Source organism: Culicoides brevitarsis, chromosome 1, assembly GCF_036172545.1.
Source record: "Culicoides brevitarsis isolate CSIRO-B50_1 chromosome 1, AGI_CSIRO_Cbre_v1, whole genome shotgun sequence".
NCBI classification, from domain to species: domain Eukaryota; kingdom Metazoa; phylum Arthropoda; class Insecta; order Diptera; family Ceratopogonidae; genus Culicoides; species Culicoides brevitarsis.
In genome coordinates, this window is record NC_087085.1 from 11,491,869 (window position 1) to 11,514,407 (window position 22,539).

The window sequence follows — 22,539 nt, forward strand, 5'->3', positions numbered from 1 at the left end:
ACTTTGAAAAATCAAAAAAAAAATAAAATTAAAATAATAATTAATTTTATTTAATTTTAATTATTTTAAAAATTAAAAATTAAAATTTTTAAAATAAAATTAAAGTAAATTAATTAATTATAATTAAATAAAATTAATTATTTTTTTTATTTAATTTTAATTAATAATTTAATTAATTTTAATAAATTATTAAAATAATTTTTAATTATTTTTTTTTTAATTACAGGACAACAACCCAACGGCAACAATGGAGCATACACCCCTCTCCGTGTCTACCACGATGGAAAAGCAAAGAAAGGACATTTCCGCTACTAAATGGCTTCTTGATCGGTTTTCTTTACGTTAACGTATAAAATACAAATAAAAAAATTATATTTAAAAAAATTAAAATTAATTTAGATTTTAACAAAAAAATTTCTCGATTGATATTCAAAACAAAAAAAAAATAAAATGCTTAAAAATAAATTTAAAAACCTGAAGACATCAGAACAAAAAAGGATTCAAAATCCTCTTTGAAATAAAAAAAATCACTTGAATAATTATTAAAAATTACTGCCGGACTCAAAATACATTAAATTAAAAGTACCAATAATTTTTATAATAATTAATATTTTTTAATTTATAAGTCACGAAAATAAAATTTAATTTTAAGTTTGATAATAAAATTTTCAATTTATTTTTTTGTTAGTAGTTTTTTTTGTCTCAAGTTTTACGCTTATTGTAAGATATTATAATAAATAATATTTAGGAGTCTCCTTTTTTTTGCTTATTTTGCTTTTTGTAAATTTTTATTGAAAAATTGTTAATAAATTTAAGGCTTTTGCTTTTTATCGAAAGAAAAAAAAATGAATCACAGCAAAAAATCAACCTGAAAACGCACAGCCTTAAGATTTTTTTTTTGTTTTTTGTAAAATTTGTCTATTGGTGTCTACAAAAATTTTTGAGTAGAGTAAGGAAGAAACAAGAAATCAGTGTCTAGTGAATAATTGTAACTTATCGATAAAATAAAATAAAAAAAAAACAATGTAAAAGTCAGATAAATAAATAAAATAAAAATATATTTTTTTTCGTGAGTTTTTTGGGTTTTAATTTTTTTCTCAAGGATTTGTCAGAAAAAATATTTTTTAAAAATTTTGAATAAAAAATTTTAAAAATCTTTGAATTTTAATTTTTTCCTTTCAAGAAATTAAAAGAAAAAAAAATATTTTAAAAACTTTGGATTTAAAATTCTTTGGATTTTTAAATTTGTTTTTCAAGAATTTTACAATAAAAAAAATTATTTAAAATTTTTTTTTTAAAAATAAAACACAAAAAATTACAAATTAAATAATTTTCCATTTATTTAACTTAATATTTTATTTAAAAAATAATATTATTACATTTTTACATCAACTTTCTTCAGTAAACTTTTTTTTTCTCGAAAAATTTTGGCTCAATTTTTTAATATTTTTTTTTAGGAAAGAAAAAGAAAATTCAAAAAAGTTTTAAAGCAAATATTATTTTTTTTCCGTATAAAAAAACTTTAATTTTCTTTTTTTAAAAAAACAGAGAAGCTCGCATGTCTTTTTGTGGATTTGGATTTCGAATTACATTAAACCATCAAATCTAAAAAATAAAAAAAAATAAGAAAATTTTGAAAAAATAAAAAAAAAAATTAAATAAAATTACTCTAAAATGGCTTCAATATCGGAATCAGTTTCCCATGAATCACTGCCCGCAGAATTGTCGTCAGAATCGTCGTCGTCTGATGAATCTGAATCTTCCTCGTCATCATTTTGGTCCTCATTTTGGTTGTTGCCGTCGTTCCGATTGCGCCTTCGTCGATTGTTTGCCGACGGATCCATATCGAAATCATCATTATCTGGAAAAATATTTTTTTTTAAATTAATTTGACTTGAATTTTGATCACTTTTGATTTTGGAATTTTTCTTGGGGGATTTTTTAGGATTGGATATGGATTATTATTGTAATTGTTTGATCTAAATATGAGAGTTTTTGATGAATTTTAATGATTTTTAAGGAAAAAAATTATTTTTTACCTGAATCGTGATCATTATCGGAGTCACTTTGATCCGATCCATCTGTTGGTTCGTCATCTTCCTCTTCCTAAAACAAAATTTTCGTTAATTTCGAATTTTTTTAATAAATTTTTATGACTTACCATCTCGTCTTCGTTGTGCTTCTTCCGCCCAACGCTGTAAATTTTGACAACAGACTCCTCGGTAGTCGCATATCCCCCTTGATTCTCTACCACAGCAATTTTCGTGCCAAATCTATTTACGCACAAGTCGTAAATGTTCCGTTTGACATCCACGGTCGCGATACTCGAGTAATCCAGACTATCGAGCACCTTAAAACTCGTGTCGTAGCTGTTGTAATTGTCCATATCCATGTTATTGTCGACTTCGTACGAAATGGCGTACATGACATTTTGCGCGGAGAACTTTAGTTGGCACTGTTCGATCGTGTTTACGGTTCGCAGCAGATGGAATGTCCTCAAATCCCAGACTTCCGTGTTCGAAATGACCTCCAAACCGTTCGGATGAAAGACGCCGCTCAAATTTTGATTTAATTTGTCAAATTTGTGGATATCACGACCTGATCTCACGTCCCATAACACTCCATCTGACAAAATTAACTCATCTGTGGGATCAAAAGTAGCTCGATTCTTATTGTACTGATTGTAAATTTGAGGCACGAAGCTCGCAATTTTTTGTCCCGTATTTAAATCGTAAATTGTCGCCATTTCCGACTTTGTTCCAAGGACCTTATCTTGCACTACGTTACTAAATTCACAGAATTCTTCGTCCTCCCATTGTTGTTTCGGCGTTACTTGTTTATTGTCTACGAGCCACAGCGCGGAAAGGGGCGATCGCCATGTCGACGAAGTCAGTAAAAATCTTCCATCACGACTCATTTTCAAACCAACGATATTCGATTCGTGGCAGTTGTAACTCCATTCCTCGGCGCCATCGTGTATCGTGAAACACTTCACTTCGCCACTTTGCATCCCGACAACGAGCTGCGACGTGCAAGGCGTGAAATCGACACACGTAAATTGCGTGTCGGTATCCGTTCGAATGACCTTGCTCGAGGTGAAATTCGTGTGAACCAAGCGTCGATCGAGTTTTTGTGAATTAAATCCAAGCTGGCGTTGCACATAGCGTGCCGCGAAATTCGTATTAAGGCCGGAAACTTTGTGGGGACGCGGTTCAGGGCATTTGTGTGGCTTGAAAAGATCGAATTGCGGACAAGTTGACATCGGATGTTTACACAAGGAGTGCTGATTGGTAAGGAATTCGGCTATTATGTTGTCTAAAGTTATGTTTGGTTGTTGCTCGGGGGCATTGCGCGGCGTTAAAAACGTTTCTGACGTCACTTGCTTTTGCAACGACCTCTGATGGTTCGTTTGGTTGGCATGAACTAAGCTACTGTTGTTGTTGTTGTTATTACTATTGCCTCCGGAATTCTTTTTTATGAGCTTAATGGGCGTACTGGCAGCTGCGATACTTTCTTCCGGTTCATTTACTGTTAAATTATTGGCAACTGTGGTATCCATGGCATTCGAACTCGTCGCGGGATAACTATGTTCGAGGTTTTTACCGCGAATTAAACGACTTCGCGCCGGTAAAATCGCATTAGCGGGCGATCTAAAGGGAAATGGTGACAATGGCATTTGAGGTTTTGGTGCAAAAGGGACGTTTTTGAGTTGTGCTTCCTTAATTAGGCATGCGGCAGTGTCTTGCATACCGCGCGCCATCAAATGCTGATAAATTAATTGATTTAACTGCTGTTCGTTGAACTGAATTTTCGTTTGTGCCACGACATTGGCCTTGTGAATGTTAATTAACGAGACATCAGCTTCGCTCATGGAGGGTTTCGTTCGACCGGAGACACGTTCCATCAGCTCTAAAGCGTATTTTTGGAATTGCACGTGTTCCGCGCGTTTTTCCTGCAGAATTGGATCGCGCATTAACGTTTGAAGTTGTCCGCTTGTGAAAAGAGGTAACTTTCCGATGATTTGTCTGACGGTTTCTGATCTCGCGAGACCCGCAAGAGCTCGACATGCCATCCCACGAATACAATCCGCATCGGTAATCGGAGTTTTTATCTGCATCATTTGAAGTAAAACGATAATTCCGTTGTTCGAACGCACACTTTCCCAAATTTTTTGGATTTGCTCCTCCGAACTCTTGTTTGAGGTTTTTTTCTTGGCACTTCCGTAACGTGCGACAGCTCCGCTGGGTCGATTCACGGGCGCACAAATGCTGTTGACAAGAACACTCAAGGCAGATCGTTGCACATCGGGGTCAGGACCAACTTCGCCTTCAGCAGCGCCTAAGATGATACTGATGCCGGCAACACTCGCAGAATCGGGGAAATCTATTCGTTCGCAGAAAATTTGTTGAACTTTGGAAACGACGCAACCGATGTTTAAGACGTCGAGCGCGGATCGAGCTGTTTCAGAAATGCAAGTTCGAGAACCGTTCCAGTCGTAGGCGAGAGCGACAATTCGAAGTAGTAACGTGACACCGCCAAGTCTGATGAATTCATCCATCGGAGGCCATTGAGAACGCATCGGGATGATTTCTTGTAGGGATCTGATTTGTTCGTTGATGACATCGATGCTGTTTTTGGGTGCCTAAAATGAAAAAGAAAGAAAGTAAAATTAGTTAGTAAATTTGAATAAGTTTTTTTTTCAATTTTCAATTTCAATTTAACTTTTAGAACTAAAAATTTATTTAAACAAATTTAGAACAAAATGCTTAAAATTTATTTTTTTTTACATTTTTTAAGCTTAAAAACTATCAAAAGGGCATCCAAAGGAGTTTTCCATCCAAAAAATATCAATTTCAAGCTTACAAATCATCAAATGGGCTCTCAAAATGAAAATTACGTATTTTTTACGAATTTTTTATTTTTTTTTTTTATTTATACAAGATCAAGCTTGAGAACGATCTCTGAGCAATAATTCATTAAAAAATAAAGCAAAAAAAAATTCAAAAAAATTTAACTGTCATCTTTAGAAAAAATTTGAAATTTAATTTTGTAAACAAATAGGTTGAAATTTTTAAAAAAAATGTTTTTGATTTTTTATTGAAAAATTATTAAAAATTAAAACGTAAAAACATCTTGTAAAATTATGAAAATTACGTATTTTTTAAAATTTTTCGTTTTTTTTTTCAAGCATCGGAATTATCTTTGATTTTCATTTGGAGCGGTCTAATTTCAATTTAATTATTTGCCATAATTTAAACAAAATGTTTTTAAAGGCGAATAAGATTTCATAATTATTTTGATGCAATTTCAATTTTTCGACCTTTGAAAACCATCAAAATTTGGTTGGGCTCTTGTAAAACGTTTTTGAAAATTGATTATTAAAATTTAAATTTTTAGTCTCTCATATTATTTTATTTTGAATTTCTTCAAGAAAAATCAACCATATGCAAAAGGCATTTTAAATGCAAATTTTCAAGTTTTACATTTTTCAAAATTTCCATAGAAAATGCTTCAAGATGAAAATTACGTATTTTTTACTTTTCATATTTTAAAATGTAATTTTTTTATTTTTCAAAAATCAAAGATATGCATGGAAATCTGTATTTTAGAATGCATAATTTTTAATTTTTCTCCTTTGAATTCAAAAATTGGTTGAAACAAGTGAAGAGATGGAAAAACAACGATTTTTACTTAATTAAAATCGTTATTTTTTTTATTTTTTTCGAGGAGATAATGGAAATCATTTTTAATTTTTAAGCTTTTAGCTTTGAAATCCATCAAAAATTGGTTGAAAAGTGTTTTTTACGTATTTTTTATTTTTCAATTTTCAAACTTAAGAACCATCAAAAAGACATCCAAAGAAGTTTTCTATAATTTTTGATCAATTTCGAGCTTAAGAACGAACGATTTTAAAATTTAATTTTTATTTTTCGACAATCACATGAGTCACTCATTCACCGCAATCTCTCGCAATTCCGCGACACTCAACTCCAAATGCTCTCTGTTATTGTTCTCGAACACGCAAACACCACGAAAGGCGCGCGTAGTAAATCTCATGTGTGTTAGTAACACACATAACGACCGGCATTTTTGCCTTTTACTCATCCATGTGGTCGTAAGAAGCAAGAGAATTCGTGCGCAGTTTATTTTTAATCGTCGTACTGTTCGGATGCACACTTCTTGTTCCACGAAAAAAAATTGTTCCAAACAAAAATCAGTTCGAATCCCATTCTAATTGAAATATTTCGTTAATTTGTGACGTTAAAAGTGAAATTCTGTGCCAAAAAGGTGTGTTTTCAAATACCACGTGTTCTCCAGGCATTAAATATGACGAAATAATGTGAAAAAATCAATAAATTACGAATAAATTTGCGTTCCCTTTCGGATTGTGATGAATATGGAAGAGTAAAAGTACCGCATGTAACACGTCACACATAAATAAATCGTTCTATTTGTGTGTGGATCACATAACGGACCTATTTTTTACTCAGAATTATCACTGTTTGCATAGTTTTGTAACAATAACAGATAATTTCTAATATTTTTCATATAAAATAGGCTGAAAAGTGACTTTTTAAGGAAATTTTGTTTATAAAATGACAAAATTTCATTCAAAATCCGTAAAAAAAGAGAAATTTCTTCAAAAGGAATTGTTTGTTTGGTTTTTGTTTTCTTGTTCAAACACTCAACCTGAGTTTATTGACATCCATTTTAACAAAGTATGTCTGGAAAGGAACTCGTATCGACTCAATGAGCCATGATTCATTGTTTATTAATCGAATTCTTTAAAATTTTTTGTGTCATTTTAAATTTTTTTCTATAAAAATAAAAAAAATTGCGTAAAAATCTTGCTTTTGATTCGTAGAATTGATAAAGCGATATGAAAGAGTTGCGATTAACGACGGTTCGTGCTTTATTTATTACTGTTTTTTCGTGATAAGATAAAAATTCTGCTTTTTTCAAGGGAATTCTTCGAAGATAAAGCACTTGACACTCAAATCTGACTCATTTTTTTTTCATTTTTCTTTCAGGAAAGTTCTCCGTTACGAGATAAAAATATGGTTTACTTCAAGCAATATATCCCAGTGCCCGATGATGAAGCTCAATTCGAGACTCTTGTCACAAAAGTAAAGGATTTTGCCTTGATGCATGGGGCTTGTATGCGAGCCAAAGACAAATTCGACCCAGATGTGTTGCAATTCGCCCCTTTTGTGCTGATTCCGAGTCCATTTCCGCGAAAAGAGTTCGAAATGGCGCTCTACCTTCAACCAATCTTGAACGAATTGATGCATCGCGTCGCTCATGATGAAGAATTCCTGCGACAAACGCTCGAAAAGACGATAAAAGTTGATCCTTTCACTGCCAAACTCTTTAAAATCTTCGAAACTTGTCAGCGGGAAGGCGTCAAACAACCCATCGCCCTTGGATGTATTCGTTCCGACTTGATGCTCGAGTCAACTTGCTCCTCGACAAACTCCCGAAAGCGAAAAAGCGGATGTTGCGTCAAAGATTTGGAAGATTGTTGTGTCTATTGTTGCTTCAAACAGGTCGAAATCAATACAATCGCTTCCGGGTTCGGGCATTTGGGTCCCATAAGTCGCACAGTACAGGAATATGCCTTACGCGAGCTCGGACAAGAGGAAAAAGTGAAAAATCTCCCGGAAAATACGGCTCTTTCGGGTTTGTGTGACGGAATGATTCGCGCATGGGACTTGTACGGATGCCACGAAGCTGTCATCATGTTCGTTATTGAAAATGTTTCGTACAACATTTGCGATCAGCGATTTCACGAGTTTCATATTCGCAAAGCGCGGCCCGATATTAAGGTAATTCGCAAGAATTTGACGCAAATTTACAAAAATGGTCAACTAAATGACAAGGGAGAGCTTTGTATCGACGGAAAAATTGTGAGTGTCGTGTATTTTCGTGCCGGATACGAGCCAGCGCAATATCCAACGGAAAATGAGTGGGATGCGCGACTCATGATTGAACGTTCGCTCGCGATAAAATGCCCGACGATCGGTTATCATCTCGCAGGCACGAAAAAAGTGCAACAAGCACTCGCAACGCCCGGGGTTTTGAACCGTTTCTTGCAAGACGAGAAGAAAATCAACGACGTGCAGGAAATTTTCACCGGAATTTATGCCTTAGACAAGTCCGAAGAGGGAGACAGAGCAGTTAAAATGGCTTTGGAGCACCCGGAACGGTTTGTCATGAAGCCGCAACGTGAGGGAGGCGGCAACAACGTTTTTGGTAAAGACATTCCCGCAGTATTAAGTAAAATGACGGATTTGGAGCGTTCGGCGTGGGTTCTCATGGAACAAATTGTCCCGCCGATGACAAAAGGATATATTATTAGACCGCGACAACCCATTCCGAAAGAACCGACAGATTTGGTGTCTGAACTCGGGATTTTTGGCGTAATTATTGGGACAAAAGATGAGATTTTGTTCAATAAACAAACGGGGCACATGTTCAGAACGAAGCTTTCGACGGCGAATGAAGGAGGTGTTGCTGCTGGATTGGGAGCTCTTGATAGTCCTTACTTAATTGATTGATTGTTTGATAGATTTTTAGCAGGGAAATGCATTTTTTTAGAGAATTAGAATAAATTTTTATGAAAAATTAATGGACCTGTCGACTTTGTTCTACCCATCGAGATTTCTTTTGAATTTTTAGGTCAAAAATTTTACCTCAAAAGTTAGAAATTTTCAATTTTTCAAAAAAGTAGGATTTTTTGCCCATATTTAATGATACATGCAATGAAATTTACCCAAATTTTCGAAATTTTTTCAATTTTTCAAAATTTTTTTTCATTTTTTGTTTAATAATTGTCTTAAGCTCATCTTGGCACAGTACGAAAATTTCGAAAATATTTTTGTAACAGAATTTTAACTAAGCTGCTTCAAATTTATTGAAAATTTTGTCCCTTATGATACAATAATGATTTAAAAAAAGTTGAAAAATTTCTAAAAAAAATAATTTTTTAATTTTTTTAAAATTTTTAAAAATATTTTTAATTTCGAAAAAATAAATATTTTAAGAAAATTTTTTTTTAAAAAATTTTTTATTTAACTAATTTTTTTTAAATTTTTTGTTAAATTTATCAACATTTTTATAAAGAATTTTATTTTTAAAAATTTTTAAAAATACAAAATTTTTGTACTTTTTTGTAAATATTTTAGATGAAATTTTTTCTTTAAAAATATTTTTTACAAAATTTAAATTAACTAATTGCTTAATTAACATTTTTATTTTAAATAAAATTATCAAAATAAATTATTAATAATTTTTTTGTTATTATTTTTTTTTTCAAATTTTTAACTTAAAATTCACAACATCAGTTTTGAATTAGAAATTTTTATTTTTAAAATTTTTTAAACAACAAAAAATAATTTTAAACGCTCAAAAATTGTTAAAATTGTGGGACAAAAATTTTAAATCAAATTTTTTAAACAATAAATTTGGAGCAACTCAAAAAATTGTAAAAATCGTGGGAAAAAATTTTTTTTTTTATCATTTTTAAAAATACAAAAAAATTAACTTACCTTCGTTACAACTGCCGGTGTCGATAAAACATGTAAATTCTGTTGTCGCGTAACTTGATTGTACTTGTAGAAAAGATGACTCTCAAAATATTTCTTCAGCGTAACACAAACATGTCGCATAACTTGTCTTGCTGCACATTGTTCATCATCATTCAAACTGTAATCTTCACTATTTGACAAAATCGGAAGAACTGAAATCACATTCACCAATTTCCTCAAGCCATCCTGTCGATCAAACTCATCCAACATGATCTTAAACTGAAACGACAATCCGAAGAACATTGTTGCGTGACATCTGCCCGAGTCGTGATTGCATCCCAACAGTGACAATTCATACGAAACGAGTTGCTCGATGATTTTCGGTGACATCGTGCAAATTCGTTCCATCGCTTCTTCGCAATACGCAAGGTAATAAAAGGCAACCGATACGCCAGTTGCCGCTAACGAAGGTCTTGGCACCCGTAAAAGACGTTCTAAGCCGCCATGCGACAGAAATTCCAGCGTGAATTTTTTGTGGCATAAAAGCGAGGCGAGATACTTGAGAGCTTCGAAGGCGAGACACGTGTCTTTGGGATCGATGTTGTCGATGTAGCGGAAAATTAGGCCCATCGCTTGATGCTCGAAAATGCACGGCAGGAATTCTTGGTATTCGCCCATCGGGGTCAGGTAACGAAGAATTAACATTTGACTCGTTTCGATGGTAGGTGGGTAGATGGGGATCATGTTGCGAACATAACCGGATGTTCGATCGGAGGTGCCTCCCTGACTGGCTTCGTTGCGGAATAATGCGTTCAGATCTATGACGTTCGGGAATTTTTGGGACATTCCTAAAATGAAAAATTATAAAAATTGGATTAAAAATTATTTTTTTTAGTGAGAAGGTCGAAAAAAAATTAAAAATGTTTTCGATTTTATAGATTTAAAAAAAAATGGAAGAAAATATTTCGAAAATTTGACGTAATTTTACTTATTTTTATAAATTAATTTTCAAAATTAAGAGAGAAAAATACTTTAAAAATTTTTTAAAATATTTTTCACAGAAGTTTATCAACTTTTAACTCAAAATTTAATAAAAATAAGAAAATATAACTTAAAAAATATTTTTTAAATGAATTTTTGACCTTTTTTAAAAGTTTTTGATCAAAAATATGCCAAAATTTGACATTTTTCTTACAATTTTAAAGAAATTTGTTACTTTTACTCAAAACTTTTAACTTATTACAGCTTTTTGATCTAAAAATCAAGCAAAAATTGCTTAAAAAAAGTAAAATTAAGTCAATATAAAAAGCTTTTGACTTTAGCTCAAGTATAAAAAAAAACAAAAATCAACTAATTTTTGACTAAATTTAATAATTGGCGATAAAATATTAACTTTAATTAAGAAAATTTTAATTTTTTTGAAAAATAAAGCTATAAATTAACCAGAATTTTAACAATTCAAGCAAATTCAAATATTAATTTTCAAAAGAAATTATTACGTGAGTCAATTTTTAATGATTTTTGACTCAAAAGCTTCTCAAATGTTCGATTTAAAAATTTTTTTCAAAGAATTTCTCAAAAAAATTCATAAAATGAAATCGAAAACACTTTTAATTATCATTTTGACCTCAAAAAGCAAATTCTTACCATTCATTTTGGGACTAGCGATTCCCTTACTGCACGCATCAGGACTCGATGGAGCACTTCCGCCGCCCAAATGCGCAAAAGGACGTTCTGTATTGTAATTACTTGTGCTCTCCTTCGGCGCCGGATTACTTTTGGCATTTTCATCGTCATGCCCGTCGAGACTCAGGTCCGTAAATGCCTTCGTTGGTGTCTGCATCGATGTTCCTTCGCCTCCATTATTACATTCACGCGCTGCTTTAAACGTCGTTTGCAACATCCTCAGCCTTTCGAGCATCTTTGGCATTAATCGGATGTTATGCTCACGAAATCCGACGGTAATTTCCTGCACATCCATCGCAGCGCCCAATAACCCCACGGAATAACTCCTTAAAGGTTCTTCTGCATTTTCTGCCCACGAATAAAGTCGCGTTATGAGTTGATCAAACTCCATCTGGAACACCGCTGACGTTTCAAGACCCGGCATAATGACGAGAATTAATCGACTTGCTGCTATATTCAAATTATTGCTGCTCTGCTGGATATTTTGGAGATTTGTGAAGTAATTGTCGCGCAAATAGTCGTTCACGAGACGTGTCATGAAGGTGTCTTTGCGAAAAAGGAGCTTCAGCATCTTGCCCAACTCGCATTCGGGGTAATGGCGCGACGGATGACGCTCATCGAAGGGATCCGGATCTTTTCGCATGTAAATTGCCGTCTCTTCTTCCAAAATTTCCGCGATTCTAAAAATAAAGAAACAAGTTAAAACATGAGAACGACCTTGACATTCGTGTCGTCATCGAATTTCACAATGTACACATGTACATGTAAATTCGTGTATATGTTACACAACAATTCCGCTTACCTCGTCACTACGGGCTCGGGATCGTAGCCAGACGTCGAGTGTTTTTCCTCCCACAGCTGCAGGATCTTGTGCAAGTCTCTGCCCTGCATGATGGCGTCTGTGTTTGCGGGAGATGCCATTTTTTGCGAAGATTTCGCGTGCGATGCGTGATGATGATGGTAAAAAATTCGTTCTCGTGCTTTGTGTTGCTCCGCGAATGTTCTTGACGGTAGAGAATTTCGCCTTTTTTACGTTTCAAACGACAAACAAAACGTTTCCAGCACAATTTGTTGCATAAAAATGCTTGGCTGTGACTCCGTAACGACTTGAAACCTCTTTTGCTGGACTTCTTCTTGCTTAAATCCGATATTTTCCAGAAAAAAAATATTAAAAAATGCCGTACTTGAATCAATGTGGTTCTTTTGACGTTTAAGCAGGTCCGTTTGACGATGGGCACAAGCTCACTGAATTTCACAATAGGTCAAAATTTTAATTTTTCAAAATCATGAATGAAAATTCAATTTTTAAAAAATAATTTTAACAAAAATATCTTAAATTAAACATTTTTAATTAAAAAAATTCAAAAAATCAAAGAAAATTAACAAAACCCCCATTAAAAATTTGATTTTTGACGCCCATGTATAATTTTAGCCCAATGCAAATTTGAAAAAATTGACAGTTAAATCAAAATAAAGGAAAATTCAGAAAATCATCGAAACATTTCCTTGAATTTTCAGTAATTTTCGGGGTGTTTTGTTCCAAAAGTCGTAAAATTTTTAAAAGCGAACGTTCCTTAAGTGATATTTTATGAAAAACTCGTGATAAATAAAGTTAATTTTGTGAAAATAACAACTACGGAGTAAAGAAAGAAAAGAAAGGTAAGTGACAACAAAACAAAAATTTAACCTTTGCTCACTTCACAGCTGATTATTTCGTCAGAGCATTTCCTTTTTAATTTCTTTTTAGATTTTTCGGTCTGTCTGTGAAATTTTTTAAGATTTTCTTGAAAATTCGAGAAATTTCTTTTAAAAAAAAATTTTTTTCGACACTAAAAGCCGCTAAAGTGAATTTTTCATCACGACAACTTTCATAATTTTTGTTATCATCCAAAGTTCAGTAGTTCAGATCAACAGGTACCTCCGTTCAAAATTATTCTTTTGAAGTTCAGTCTTGTATTTCGTAATTTTTAATCGGCATCTCCTTCGTTCAAGGCGATTTTTAAACATTTTCCGGTCATTTTTCTCCTGAGTTGTCATTTTTTGATTAAGTCTTCATCAAGCAACGAGTGACTTTTACAGCTAAACAACCACCGACAAGTGATGAATTTACGATTCTGCGCATTCCGTGCCCGTATTTGTCTGTCGTCACATCTGGCGTGTCGCTTCTAACATTGTTTCGTAAAAAATTATTTACTAAGTAAAAAAGTGTGATATTTTTAGAAATAATTTTCGGGAAGCATCGTCTTTTAAAAAATAATTATTAATCGAAAAACAGTCGAAAGTGAAAGTTGTTCGAAGAGGAAAAGGAAATTTTTTGCTAAAAAAGAGGAAAAATCGTAACAAATAACGAGATTTCTTATCAGCAATATTTTTTTCTGTCTGGAGCGTTTTGTTTATGTAATGATTGTTGATTGTTAAGTCAACAAAATTTGATTGTTTAGAAGAAAAAAAGTAAAAAAATACCATTTTCGCACGAATAATTGAAAAAAATAATCAAATGGCAGAAGGTCGCATCGATGTCGATAAGCCGCTGTACGATTTGAGCACGTTCAAGGGTCGTTTCCTGCATTTCGCGTGGGTAACAGACCCGCGAACTTGCGTTGTGCAGGATGCCGAGCTGTACAAGGCCAAAACGCTCGTCGAGCAATATCGCAAAGGCGAAGAACCCAAAGAAACGACCTTGGCTCAGATCAAATATGCGAAAAAATTGTACGAAAGCGCTTTTCATCCGGATACGGGGGACTTGCAAAACGTTTTTGGGCGCATGAGTTTCCAAGTACCGGGCGGTATGCTCATCACGGGCGGCATGTTGCAATGGTACAAGACGACACAAGCCGTTGTCTTTTGGCAATGGATCAATCAGTCGTTCAATGCGTTGGTAAATTACACGAATCGCAACGCAAATTCGCCGGTTTCGACGACGCAGCTGGGCGTTGCTTACGTTTCGGCGACATCTTCGGCACTTGTTACTGCCATCGGGTACAAAGCGTGGCTCAGTAAGCGGGCAAGTCCCTTTTTTCAGCGTTATGTGCCGTTTTCTGCTGTGGCAGCTGCTAATTGTGTAAGTAAATTTTATAAATTTTTCAAAATTTTTCAATTTTTCATTAAAAAAAATAATTTTTTTTAGGTCAACATTCCACTGATGCGTCAAAACGAGTTACTTTACGGCATCGATGTGCAAGACGCGAACGGAAATATCGTCGGAAAGAGTCGTTTGGCAGCTGCCAAGGGAATTTCGCAAGTTGTCTTCTCGCGTATCGTGATGGCAGCGCCGGGAATGCTCGTGCTTCCGATTATCATGGAACGGATGGAGAAAAAACCGTGGTTTAGTCGTCTTTCGGCGTTGCATGGACCCTTTCAAGTTATGGTTTGCGGGTGTTTCTTGACGTTTATGGTACCATTCGCATGTGCCATCTTCCCGCAAAGGGCTTGCTTGTCGACGACAATGATGAAACGCTTCGAACCCGAATTGTACAAAGAAATGGAGGACAATACCAAAGGAAACATTCCAACTACGGTCTATTTCAACAAGGGACTTTAAGAATTTTGACAATTTAACGCCGTTAATACGTAAATGAGCTTCTCCCTTCGAGTGAAAAAAAATTATTCGACGCATTTCGTAGTTTTTAAAGCATTTAGCTTCTCTCTCTGTAGGAGGCAATCTCACAAAGCTCACAAAAAATATTTTTTTTTAATAATTTAAAGTCAATTACGACCTAAAAAGTCATTTTTCTTTATAAATCCGTAAATGTTAGACATTAAAAAACAAATTTGAGACAATAATCGCGTAGAATAAATTACAAAATAGCATGTTTGACAAAAAATTTAATATTTTTTTTTATTGCTAAAAATTTACTTCCCAATCGGGATCGACGTGCGTATTCTCAATCCATGCATTTCCTTAATTTGCTCCTTCAGAGCTTCCGTTATAAGTTTATGTTGTTTCACCGTGTTCAGTCCCTTAAATTCTACACTTTCTACAAAAATTTCGTACATTGCACCGCATCCGCCGGAGACATCTTCAACTTTGACTCTGTCAGCTTTTGGAAATCTTTCTTCCAAAATTTTCTTCAAGACTTCTTCCGAGTTGTTGCTTGTTGCTTGTGTGGAGTTGCCAGACCAGACACGAGAAAATAACTAAAAATCAAAAGAAAGCATGGAAAAGTTATGGTTGAATGAAAGTTGAAGGACTTTTTGTGAAATTTAAGTTGATTTAAAGAAAATTGTTGCTTACGGAAATGTATCTCGATCCGGGACCTCGGAAAATGTTCTTCAACATCTTTTGTTGTTGATTTTTGTTAGGAAGAACCGGTCAAAGTTGTTGTGTAATGTCTCGAGGACCGATTTATTTATTTTTATTTGATGTCTGTATTTTGAGCAGGGGATATTTGTTTAAATGGCATCCGAGTAGATGTTTGAATTGTGAAAATATGAAAAAATCGTTAAAAAAATTAAATGTTTTTAAATAAAAAATATTAATTTTAACAAATTTTAACAAATATTTTAATTTTTAATAATTAGTAAAAATTTTATTTATTTATTTAATTTTTTTAAAAATTAAAAATTTTATTTTTTTAAATTTAAAATTTTTCAATTCATAAAAATTGTAAATAAAAATAAATTTTATAAAAAATATATTTAAAGAATATTTAATAAAAAATAAAAATAATATTCTTCGAAATTTTTTTTTTGTGCACTGTGAACATTTAAATTAAAAAAAATTATTTAAAAATTTTTAAATTTAAAAAAAATTAAAAAAAAATTAAATAAAATTTTAAAAAATAAATTAAAATTTAATTAAATAAAATAATATTTAAAAAAAACATTTATTTCTATTTTTAATTTAAAAATGTTAAATTAATAAACAAAAATTATTTTCTTATTTATCATAATCATTTTTATTTTTTGTTTAAAATTTTTAGCTTTTGGCCAATTTGTTAAGTTATTCATAAACAAATTATTTAATCTTATAAAAATTAAAAAAATTATTAAAAAAAAAAAATAAATAAAATTAAATTAAAATTTTATTTAATTTTTTTAAAATTTAATTTTGAATATAAAATTTAATTTTTAAACATTAAAATATTAATAATATGAAAAAATATTTAATCTTCTATTTATTATTTTTTCTGAAAAAAATTCTTTGAAAATTTTGTAAGGTTAAAAAAATAAAATTTTAAATACATAATTTTACAAAATATTCATTAAAAAGGTTCAGTTAATAACAAAAAAATATAAAAATAAAACGAAATTACTGAAAATTTCACTTTTTTTCGTTAACTATTCAATCGATCATCGTCAATTTTTTATTATCTTTGTAGGTCACTCGTTAAGTGACATAATTCTCATCAAAAAATTTGATAATTTTTTTTGTCTCCAATCATTTTCCCATTGTACAATTTTACAATGAAATGATCATTTTCGTTCTAATAATAAAAAAAATTGCTTCAATTTAAATGCAATCTCGAATGATTCATTTCAACTTTGTTACTTAATCGAAAACTTACCTAACACATTATCAATTACGAGCTCTCTACGTACTTTTCTATCGATGGCCATCATTAATGATGATGATAATAATAAATAAACAATAGACTGATAATTAAATATTGCATGCAAATAAATATTCTTTCGAGTGTGCTTTTGACCTGCGAGTTTGTGTGTCAAGGTAGTCCAAGGTTCCCATCGTCGTCATTAATTAATATTTATCAATAAACAATCAATTTTATTTTCTTTTTCGTGACCTCATAAAATAACGATCTAATAAGTAATCATCCCATTAACGAAAAAAAAAAATTTTTTTTTACGTCAAATCCAAGAGAATCACCTGATGATAGAAAGGGAAACTTCATTATGGGTCACTGCTAATAAAATGTGACTTTAATGAGTGCTTATGACAACATTTTGTAAATAAATACTTACAAGTGCTCACATTTATTAAATTACATGCGGATTGCATCATATTTTAATCCGAGCAAATAATGACAGAACTTTGTGCAATTATGATTAAAAATGTGCCTTATTATCATTTATACAACATGAGTAAATGGTTAATGGCTTTTTTTGCATGAATTTTTAATGGGAGGTGACACGACACACATTTTTGCATTGTTTTCGCTGTGCTTTATTGCATAGATATCATGTGACAAAAAAAAACCTGAACCTCGACTCAGATAAAAATAAAAATATTTAATAATGACATTTTTGTTGTGTAACGTCGTCGTCGATTTGTTTGTAAATAAAATAAAAAAATAAAAGAATGCAAGGGGAAAAAATTAAATTATTGTCGTAACTAATTAGATTGACATGATAAGCTGTATTCGTTTGTTTTTCTTCAGTTATTGAAATTTTTATGACACAATTGCATTTTTTTACCGTATTATTTTGTTGCGGAGCCGTTCTAATCGCTGTTCTAGAAGTGTTTTTTGCGGCACGATGATTACATAAAAAAAACAACGAGAACGTAGGTGAGGTTCTTTGTTGGCTTGTACAACAATGCGTGACTCACGTAGTGTATTTTTGATTGATAAACTGGTGCGAGCCGGTGAATGGCGATTTTTGTTCGTACGTTTTTGCGACGAGAACGACTGATAATGCGATTTAAACTGAATTTAAATGGACTTTGGTGTCAGAAATATTTTTTTGATGAGTCAAAATTTGTGAATTTCTTCATTAAATTTTTAAATTCAGTCTGTTTGAAAATTTATAAAATAATTAAAAATAAAAATTATAAAAAAAATTAAAATTATAAAAATAAAATAAAATAATTAATTGATAATTTATTTAAAATTATAAAAAATAATTAAATTTATTTTAAAAAATAAAAAAATAATTTGAATTTATAAAATTTAAATTAAATTAAAAAAAAATAAAATTTAAAATATATTTTTTTAAAAAATAAAAAAATAAAATAAAAAAAAAAAATAATTAATAATTTATTTAAATTTCTTTTTGTAAAAAAATTATTTTTTAAAAAATTAAATTTCTTGAATTTTATTTTTAAATTTAAAAATAATTTATTTAAAAAACAATGCAATTATTTTTGTAACAAAATGCATCTTCAAAAATATTAAAAAATACATTTTTTATGTATTATAAATTTTAAAATTAAAATTAATTTTTAATTTAATAAATTATAAAATTTTACATATTTTTTTTTATTTTTAACATTGTTCGTTAAAAAAACAAATACCTAAAGAAATTAAAAATTAATTATTTTTTTAACATATTTTTACCTTTATTTTTACCTTAATTTGGCTACTTTCAAGAATTTTCTACTATTTTTTTTTTTAAATTTAGGTCAGTAGAAAAATCTTAAAGCACAAACAAATATTTAATTGCACGAAAACAAACTTGATGAAATTTATTAAATTAAACGTAAATTCATTAAAAACTCGCAAAATCATTAATTAAATTAATTATTCATTAATTAAAATTTCTTTGAATTTTCCTCAAAAACAAAATTTATTGAAAAACATTTTTTTTGCTTCGTTAATTTCTTATTTTCAATAAATTCAATAGACTTTTTAGGGCACTATTACACATTGTAATAAATGGAAACGCCCAGTAATTTGCATTTGGCGCCAAAATCCATCAAATTTGCGATAATTTAGGTCATCTCATGTACAAAAATTTTCTCAGTAGGCCACAATCGTTATCTACTTTGTTTACTATAAAATTCTGAAAACAGCTTGTCATGTGTCTCAAATAACAAAAACAACAACTAAAATTCGAACCCTAGATAATAATTTATTATCATCATTTTACGACTATTTTTAGCTTATTCCGCAGCACTTGTTTTTGTTTACAACTAAAATCTGTTTGTTTACTCATTAGGTGCGTTATTCATCAGAAAACTCGTTTCGTTGCGTTTCTTATCGTGTTCCAATGAAAACATTTTCTGATTGAAACACGCGTCATCCGATTCCCAACATAATCAAGAGTCACCTTGAAAGAGTTCGTTACTACTTTTGCTTTGCTTTGCTTTGTCTAAAATCACATTCGAACAAAATTAACATTCCAAGTTCATGGTCGTCGTTTCGAATTACAATACCACGAAAAATATTCGACAAAAATTAACCTCTTCTCATGTTAATTACTCGATAAAAATATTTTCAATTGTTTTAATTAACGTGAATTTTTTTTTTAAATCGTCAAATTACCTAAAATCTAAGTTTAAGTCGCTCATCCGTTAACGTTTGGCTAGCCAACCTGCAAAATGTTACTGACCGCAAACTATTTTGTGTGCCGTGCAGAGAGAGACGAGTGTGTGCCAAATTAATTCTTTTCTACAAAGATAAATCTATGTTCGATTCGCTTCCGTAATCTCGTCTGATATTTTTGTGTTTCAAAATATTTTTTACTCAAAAAAATTGGCATGAGTTCATCGGAAACCAATTTGAACGGATGAATATTTAGAACGTGTTAATTGACGGTACCATGGAAAAAAATCCAGAATCTTCGTTCAATGACCATTTTTCAATTGAATCGAAGCCAATGTACTTGTTTACGTTTTTTTCTTTTGCTTTGATTGAATCAAAAAAAAATATTGAAACAGAATTTTTTATTATTTATGATTCAACAAAGAGCAATAAAAAAATATCTTTGATTGCCAAATAAAATATTTTTTTTTTATTTTCTTGAAACGTGATTGTGATCTAATCGTCTATAAAATACGAACAGATTTCTAAAGTGAATGTAACCCAATAATAATAAAAAAAAATATTTCGAAAAAAAATCATTAATCAGAACGTTAAACGCGATTCACCATCACAAACCCACGTTCGAAGAAAAAATAATAAAAATAAAAACAAAACAAGTCATTGATAAAAATCCGCATTATTGCAGATTTTCTATTGAAAAAAGTAAATAAATACAAAAAATTTACACATCTAATGATGATGATGATCGTTCGCGTTGTCGTCATTAACGTAGAAAACATGACTAAACAAACGAACGCCTCTCTATCTCGCGTAAAAAAAATGACTTGCCATTTAAATATTCGATATACACATTCGAAAAAATCAAATTGTCACGTCGTCGTTCACTTCAAATGTGCTAATAATCGAAAAACATTCAAATACACACGCGAGTCATGACCGCTTTATTAATATAAATAATTAATGAAGCTGTTTTTTTTATGTATTTTTTAGTTGTTGTATTTTTGTCGTAAAAATAACTTAAAAAATTTAATAATAATTACGGATTCCCGAAAATATTTGTTTTTATCATTTTACAACGATTCGACATGAATTTTAATTTTTTAAAAAATATTTACAAAACAAAAAAAAAGTTTGGTTTTTTTCCATAACATTTTTTAACTAACAAACAAACACACAAAATAAATAATAATAATAATTAAATGTTTATACGAGTATTAAATAGGAACAAAGTACAATAACAATAACAAACAAAGTATCAAAAAAAAAAATTTTTTTTAAAGGGCATGTAAAGGCTTGATTGTGTTAATAGTTTTGTTTGTCATTCAACGAAGAAGACTTTTTGTTTTGTTTAATCGTGAAATTAACATACCTAGATGAGTTTTTGTTTTCAAAGAGTTTTTGTGTAAAGTCAACAACTTTTGTGTGACATATCGTCGTAAAATGAAGATAAAGGTTTTTTGGTGTGACGAACATGTGATGCGAATTACAAACAGGCGTTTACAGTTTCGAAATAATTTTTTGTTAGAAATTGTTGCTTTAAAGTTTTTTAATAGTCAGTCTGTTTGCCTTAAAATAAGTTTTAAAATTTATTTATTTTTTTTTTGTTCGAAATTATTACTTTTCAGGGTTTTTTTGATAATTGATAATATGTCTGCGGTAAAATAATTAAAATAAATAAAATAATTTGAAAATTAATAAAACCATGAAAATTAAAAAAAAAAATTTTAAGGAATTGATTATTAAAAAATGTAAAAATTAATACAAAAAAAATAAAATGAAAAAAAAAAATTTTTTTTTAAATTTAAAAATTTTAAGAAATTTGAGAAATTTATGAAATTTAAAAATAATTTTAATTTTATTCTGTAAAAAAATAATAAATTTATAGTTTAATAAAAAAATAATTCTTTTAATTTTCAAACAAATATATGTCACTTAATCACTTGCAGAGATAATTTAAATTTTTTAAATGAATTTTGATCCATTTTAGAAAAAAATAAAAAGGAAAAATTATTGCCTTTTTCAGATAAATGTAAGAGAATCAGAACGTTTTTATGCTCTGTTAAAATTTTTAATTAATTTTTAAAATTTTGGATTTTATTTCGCATAAAAATTTATTAATATTTACTTAATTTATTAAAAATTATAAAAGACATAAAAAAATGATAATTTTAATTATTTAAATAATTTAAAAAGTAATTTAATTATATTTAAAAAAAAATTTTGTTTAATTTTCTTCTTTTTAAATTTTTCAAAAAATATTTCATCAATATATTTTTTTTTAATTTTTGACTTAGTTAGACTAAAAAATCTAAAAAGTTTTATTTAAATATTTTTTAAAAAATTTTTTATTCAAAAAAGTAAAAATTAATTTCCGAAAGAAAATATTAAAAATTAAAAGAAATTTATAAAACGCAAAAAATCGTTAAAATTTCAATTTCAACAACAATATATTTTGGTTTGAAATTAAAAAATTCGAATAAACTAAAATCCATGATGATAAATAAAAAATTTTTATAAAAAGTCTATTTTCTTAATTTTGGATTCAATTAAAGATTTTTTTAAAATTTTTTCAACAAAATGATATAATATGAGCTCAAATTTTAATTTTTTCACCCCGTCTCAATAAGTTTTTGTCATTTTGAGTAGGCACTTTCCCTTAAAAAAAATTCAAATTACTCCAAAACCAAAATAGTTAAATGAAAGTTTCGTCAGTTGACATGTTTTGTCTATCTAAACACACAAAACTACCATAACTATTGTTTCATGACACCTCCTCCTTATACATTAAAATATTTCGTATCCTTGAGACAAACAATCCTGTCTCTAAGCAACTATAAAGATAAATATTAATAATAATGATTATTTTCAATTCCAAGTAGAACAAATCATTATAATCTCCTTCAACAAACGAACACGAACAGAATTCCAAGGAAATTTGCCAGCTTATCACACATGTCGAAAGGAAACCACACACACTCTCGTTTCAGCAGCTCCGTTAAAAGCGTTTTTAAATGATATGCAAATATGGTTTCCTCTTCTGCTGCTTTTTGATTTCTCGCAATAAACGACAAAAATTTGCTTTTGTTAACAATTCAACTCTATTGAACAATAATGTCTGGATATTTTTTTTCAACGCTACAGCAGACATTTTTTGTACGTGTGAA

At 30.2% G+C, this 22,539-nt stretch overlaps 6 protein-coding genes across 6 annotated transcripts in view; 4 read left to right on the top strand and 2 right to left on the bottom strand.

Annotated features, from left to right (window-relative positions):
- Nucleotides 1-580, top strand: part of LOC134836776 (uncharacterized) — a 37,453-nt gene extending 36,873 nt beyond the window's left edge. The window contains exon 7 of the mRNA XM_063851996.1: nucleotides 227-580. Within this exon, the coding sequence (XP_063708066.1) occupies nucleotides 227-315 (89 nt within the window). The 3' untranslated portion in view covers nucleotides 316-580. The remainder of the gene's footprint in view (nucleotides 1-226) is intronic.
- A 750-nt stretch (nucleotides 581-1,330) lies between these two features.
- LOC134827544 (protein mahjong) lies at nucleotides 1,331-12,402 on the bottom strand. Its single transcript, XM_063840237.1, has 7 exons — nucleotides 12,016-12,402; nucleotides 11,175-11,893; nucleotides 9,549-10,375; nucleotides 2,162-4,642; nucleotides 2,040-2,106; nucleotides 1,669-1,861; nucleotides 1,331-1,605 (listed from the first exon to the last, which is right to left on the bottom strand). Exons 1-7 carry the CDS (start codon nucleotides 12,132-12,134, stop codon nucleotides 1,587-1,589), a joined length of 4,425 nt encoding a protein of 1,474 aa, XP_063696307.1. The 5' UTR covers nucleotides 12,135-12,402; the 3' UTR covers nucleotides 1,331-1,586.
- LOC134827545 (glutathione synthetase-like) lies at nucleotides 6,033-8,668 on the top strand. The gene is made up of 2 exons (XM_063840238.1): nucleotides 6,033-6,288; nucleotides 7,032-8,668. Exon 2 carries the CDS (start codon nucleotides 7,059-7,061, stop codon nucleotides 8,556-8,558), a length of 1,500 nt encoding a protein of 499 aa, XP_063696308.1. The 5' UTR covers nucleotides 6,033-6,288; nucleotides 7,032-7,058; the 3' UTR covers nucleotides 8,559-8,668.
- A 292-nt stretch (nucleotides 12,403-12,694) lies between the features above and the next one.
- LOC134829619 (xaa-Pro dipeptidase) overlaps nucleotides 12,695-22,539 on the top strand; it is a 69,092-nt gene continuing 59,247 nt past the window's right edge. Inside the window, exon 1 of the mRNA XM_063842806.1 lies at nucleotides 12,695-12,872. The gene's annotated coding sequence lies outside the window, so the exon portion shown is untranslated. The remainder of the gene's footprint in view (nucleotides 12,873-22,539) is intronic.
- On the top strand, nucleotides 12,961-15,342 carry LOC134838329 (sideroflexin-2). Its single transcript, XM_063853836.1, has 3 exons — nucleotides 12,961-13,127; nucleotides 13,206-14,274; nucleotides 14,341-15,342. Exons 2-3 carry the CDS (start codon nucleotides 13,711-13,713, stop codon nucleotides 14,752-14,754), a joined length of 978 nt encoding a protein of 325 aa, XP_063709906.1. The 5' UTR covers nucleotides 12,961-13,127; nucleotides 13,206-13,710; the 3' UTR covers nucleotides 14,755-15,342.
- LOC134837275 (bolA-like protein 3) lies at nucleotides 15,066-15,492 on the bottom strand. The gene is made up of 2 exons (XM_063852643.1): nucleotides 15,448-15,492; nucleotides 15,066-15,350 (listed from the first exon to the last, which is right to left on the bottom strand). The coding sequence occupies exons 1-2, from the start codon at nucleotides 15,490-15,492 to the stop codon at nucleotides 15,066-15,068; spliced, it is 330 nt and encodes a 109-aa protein (XP_063708713.1).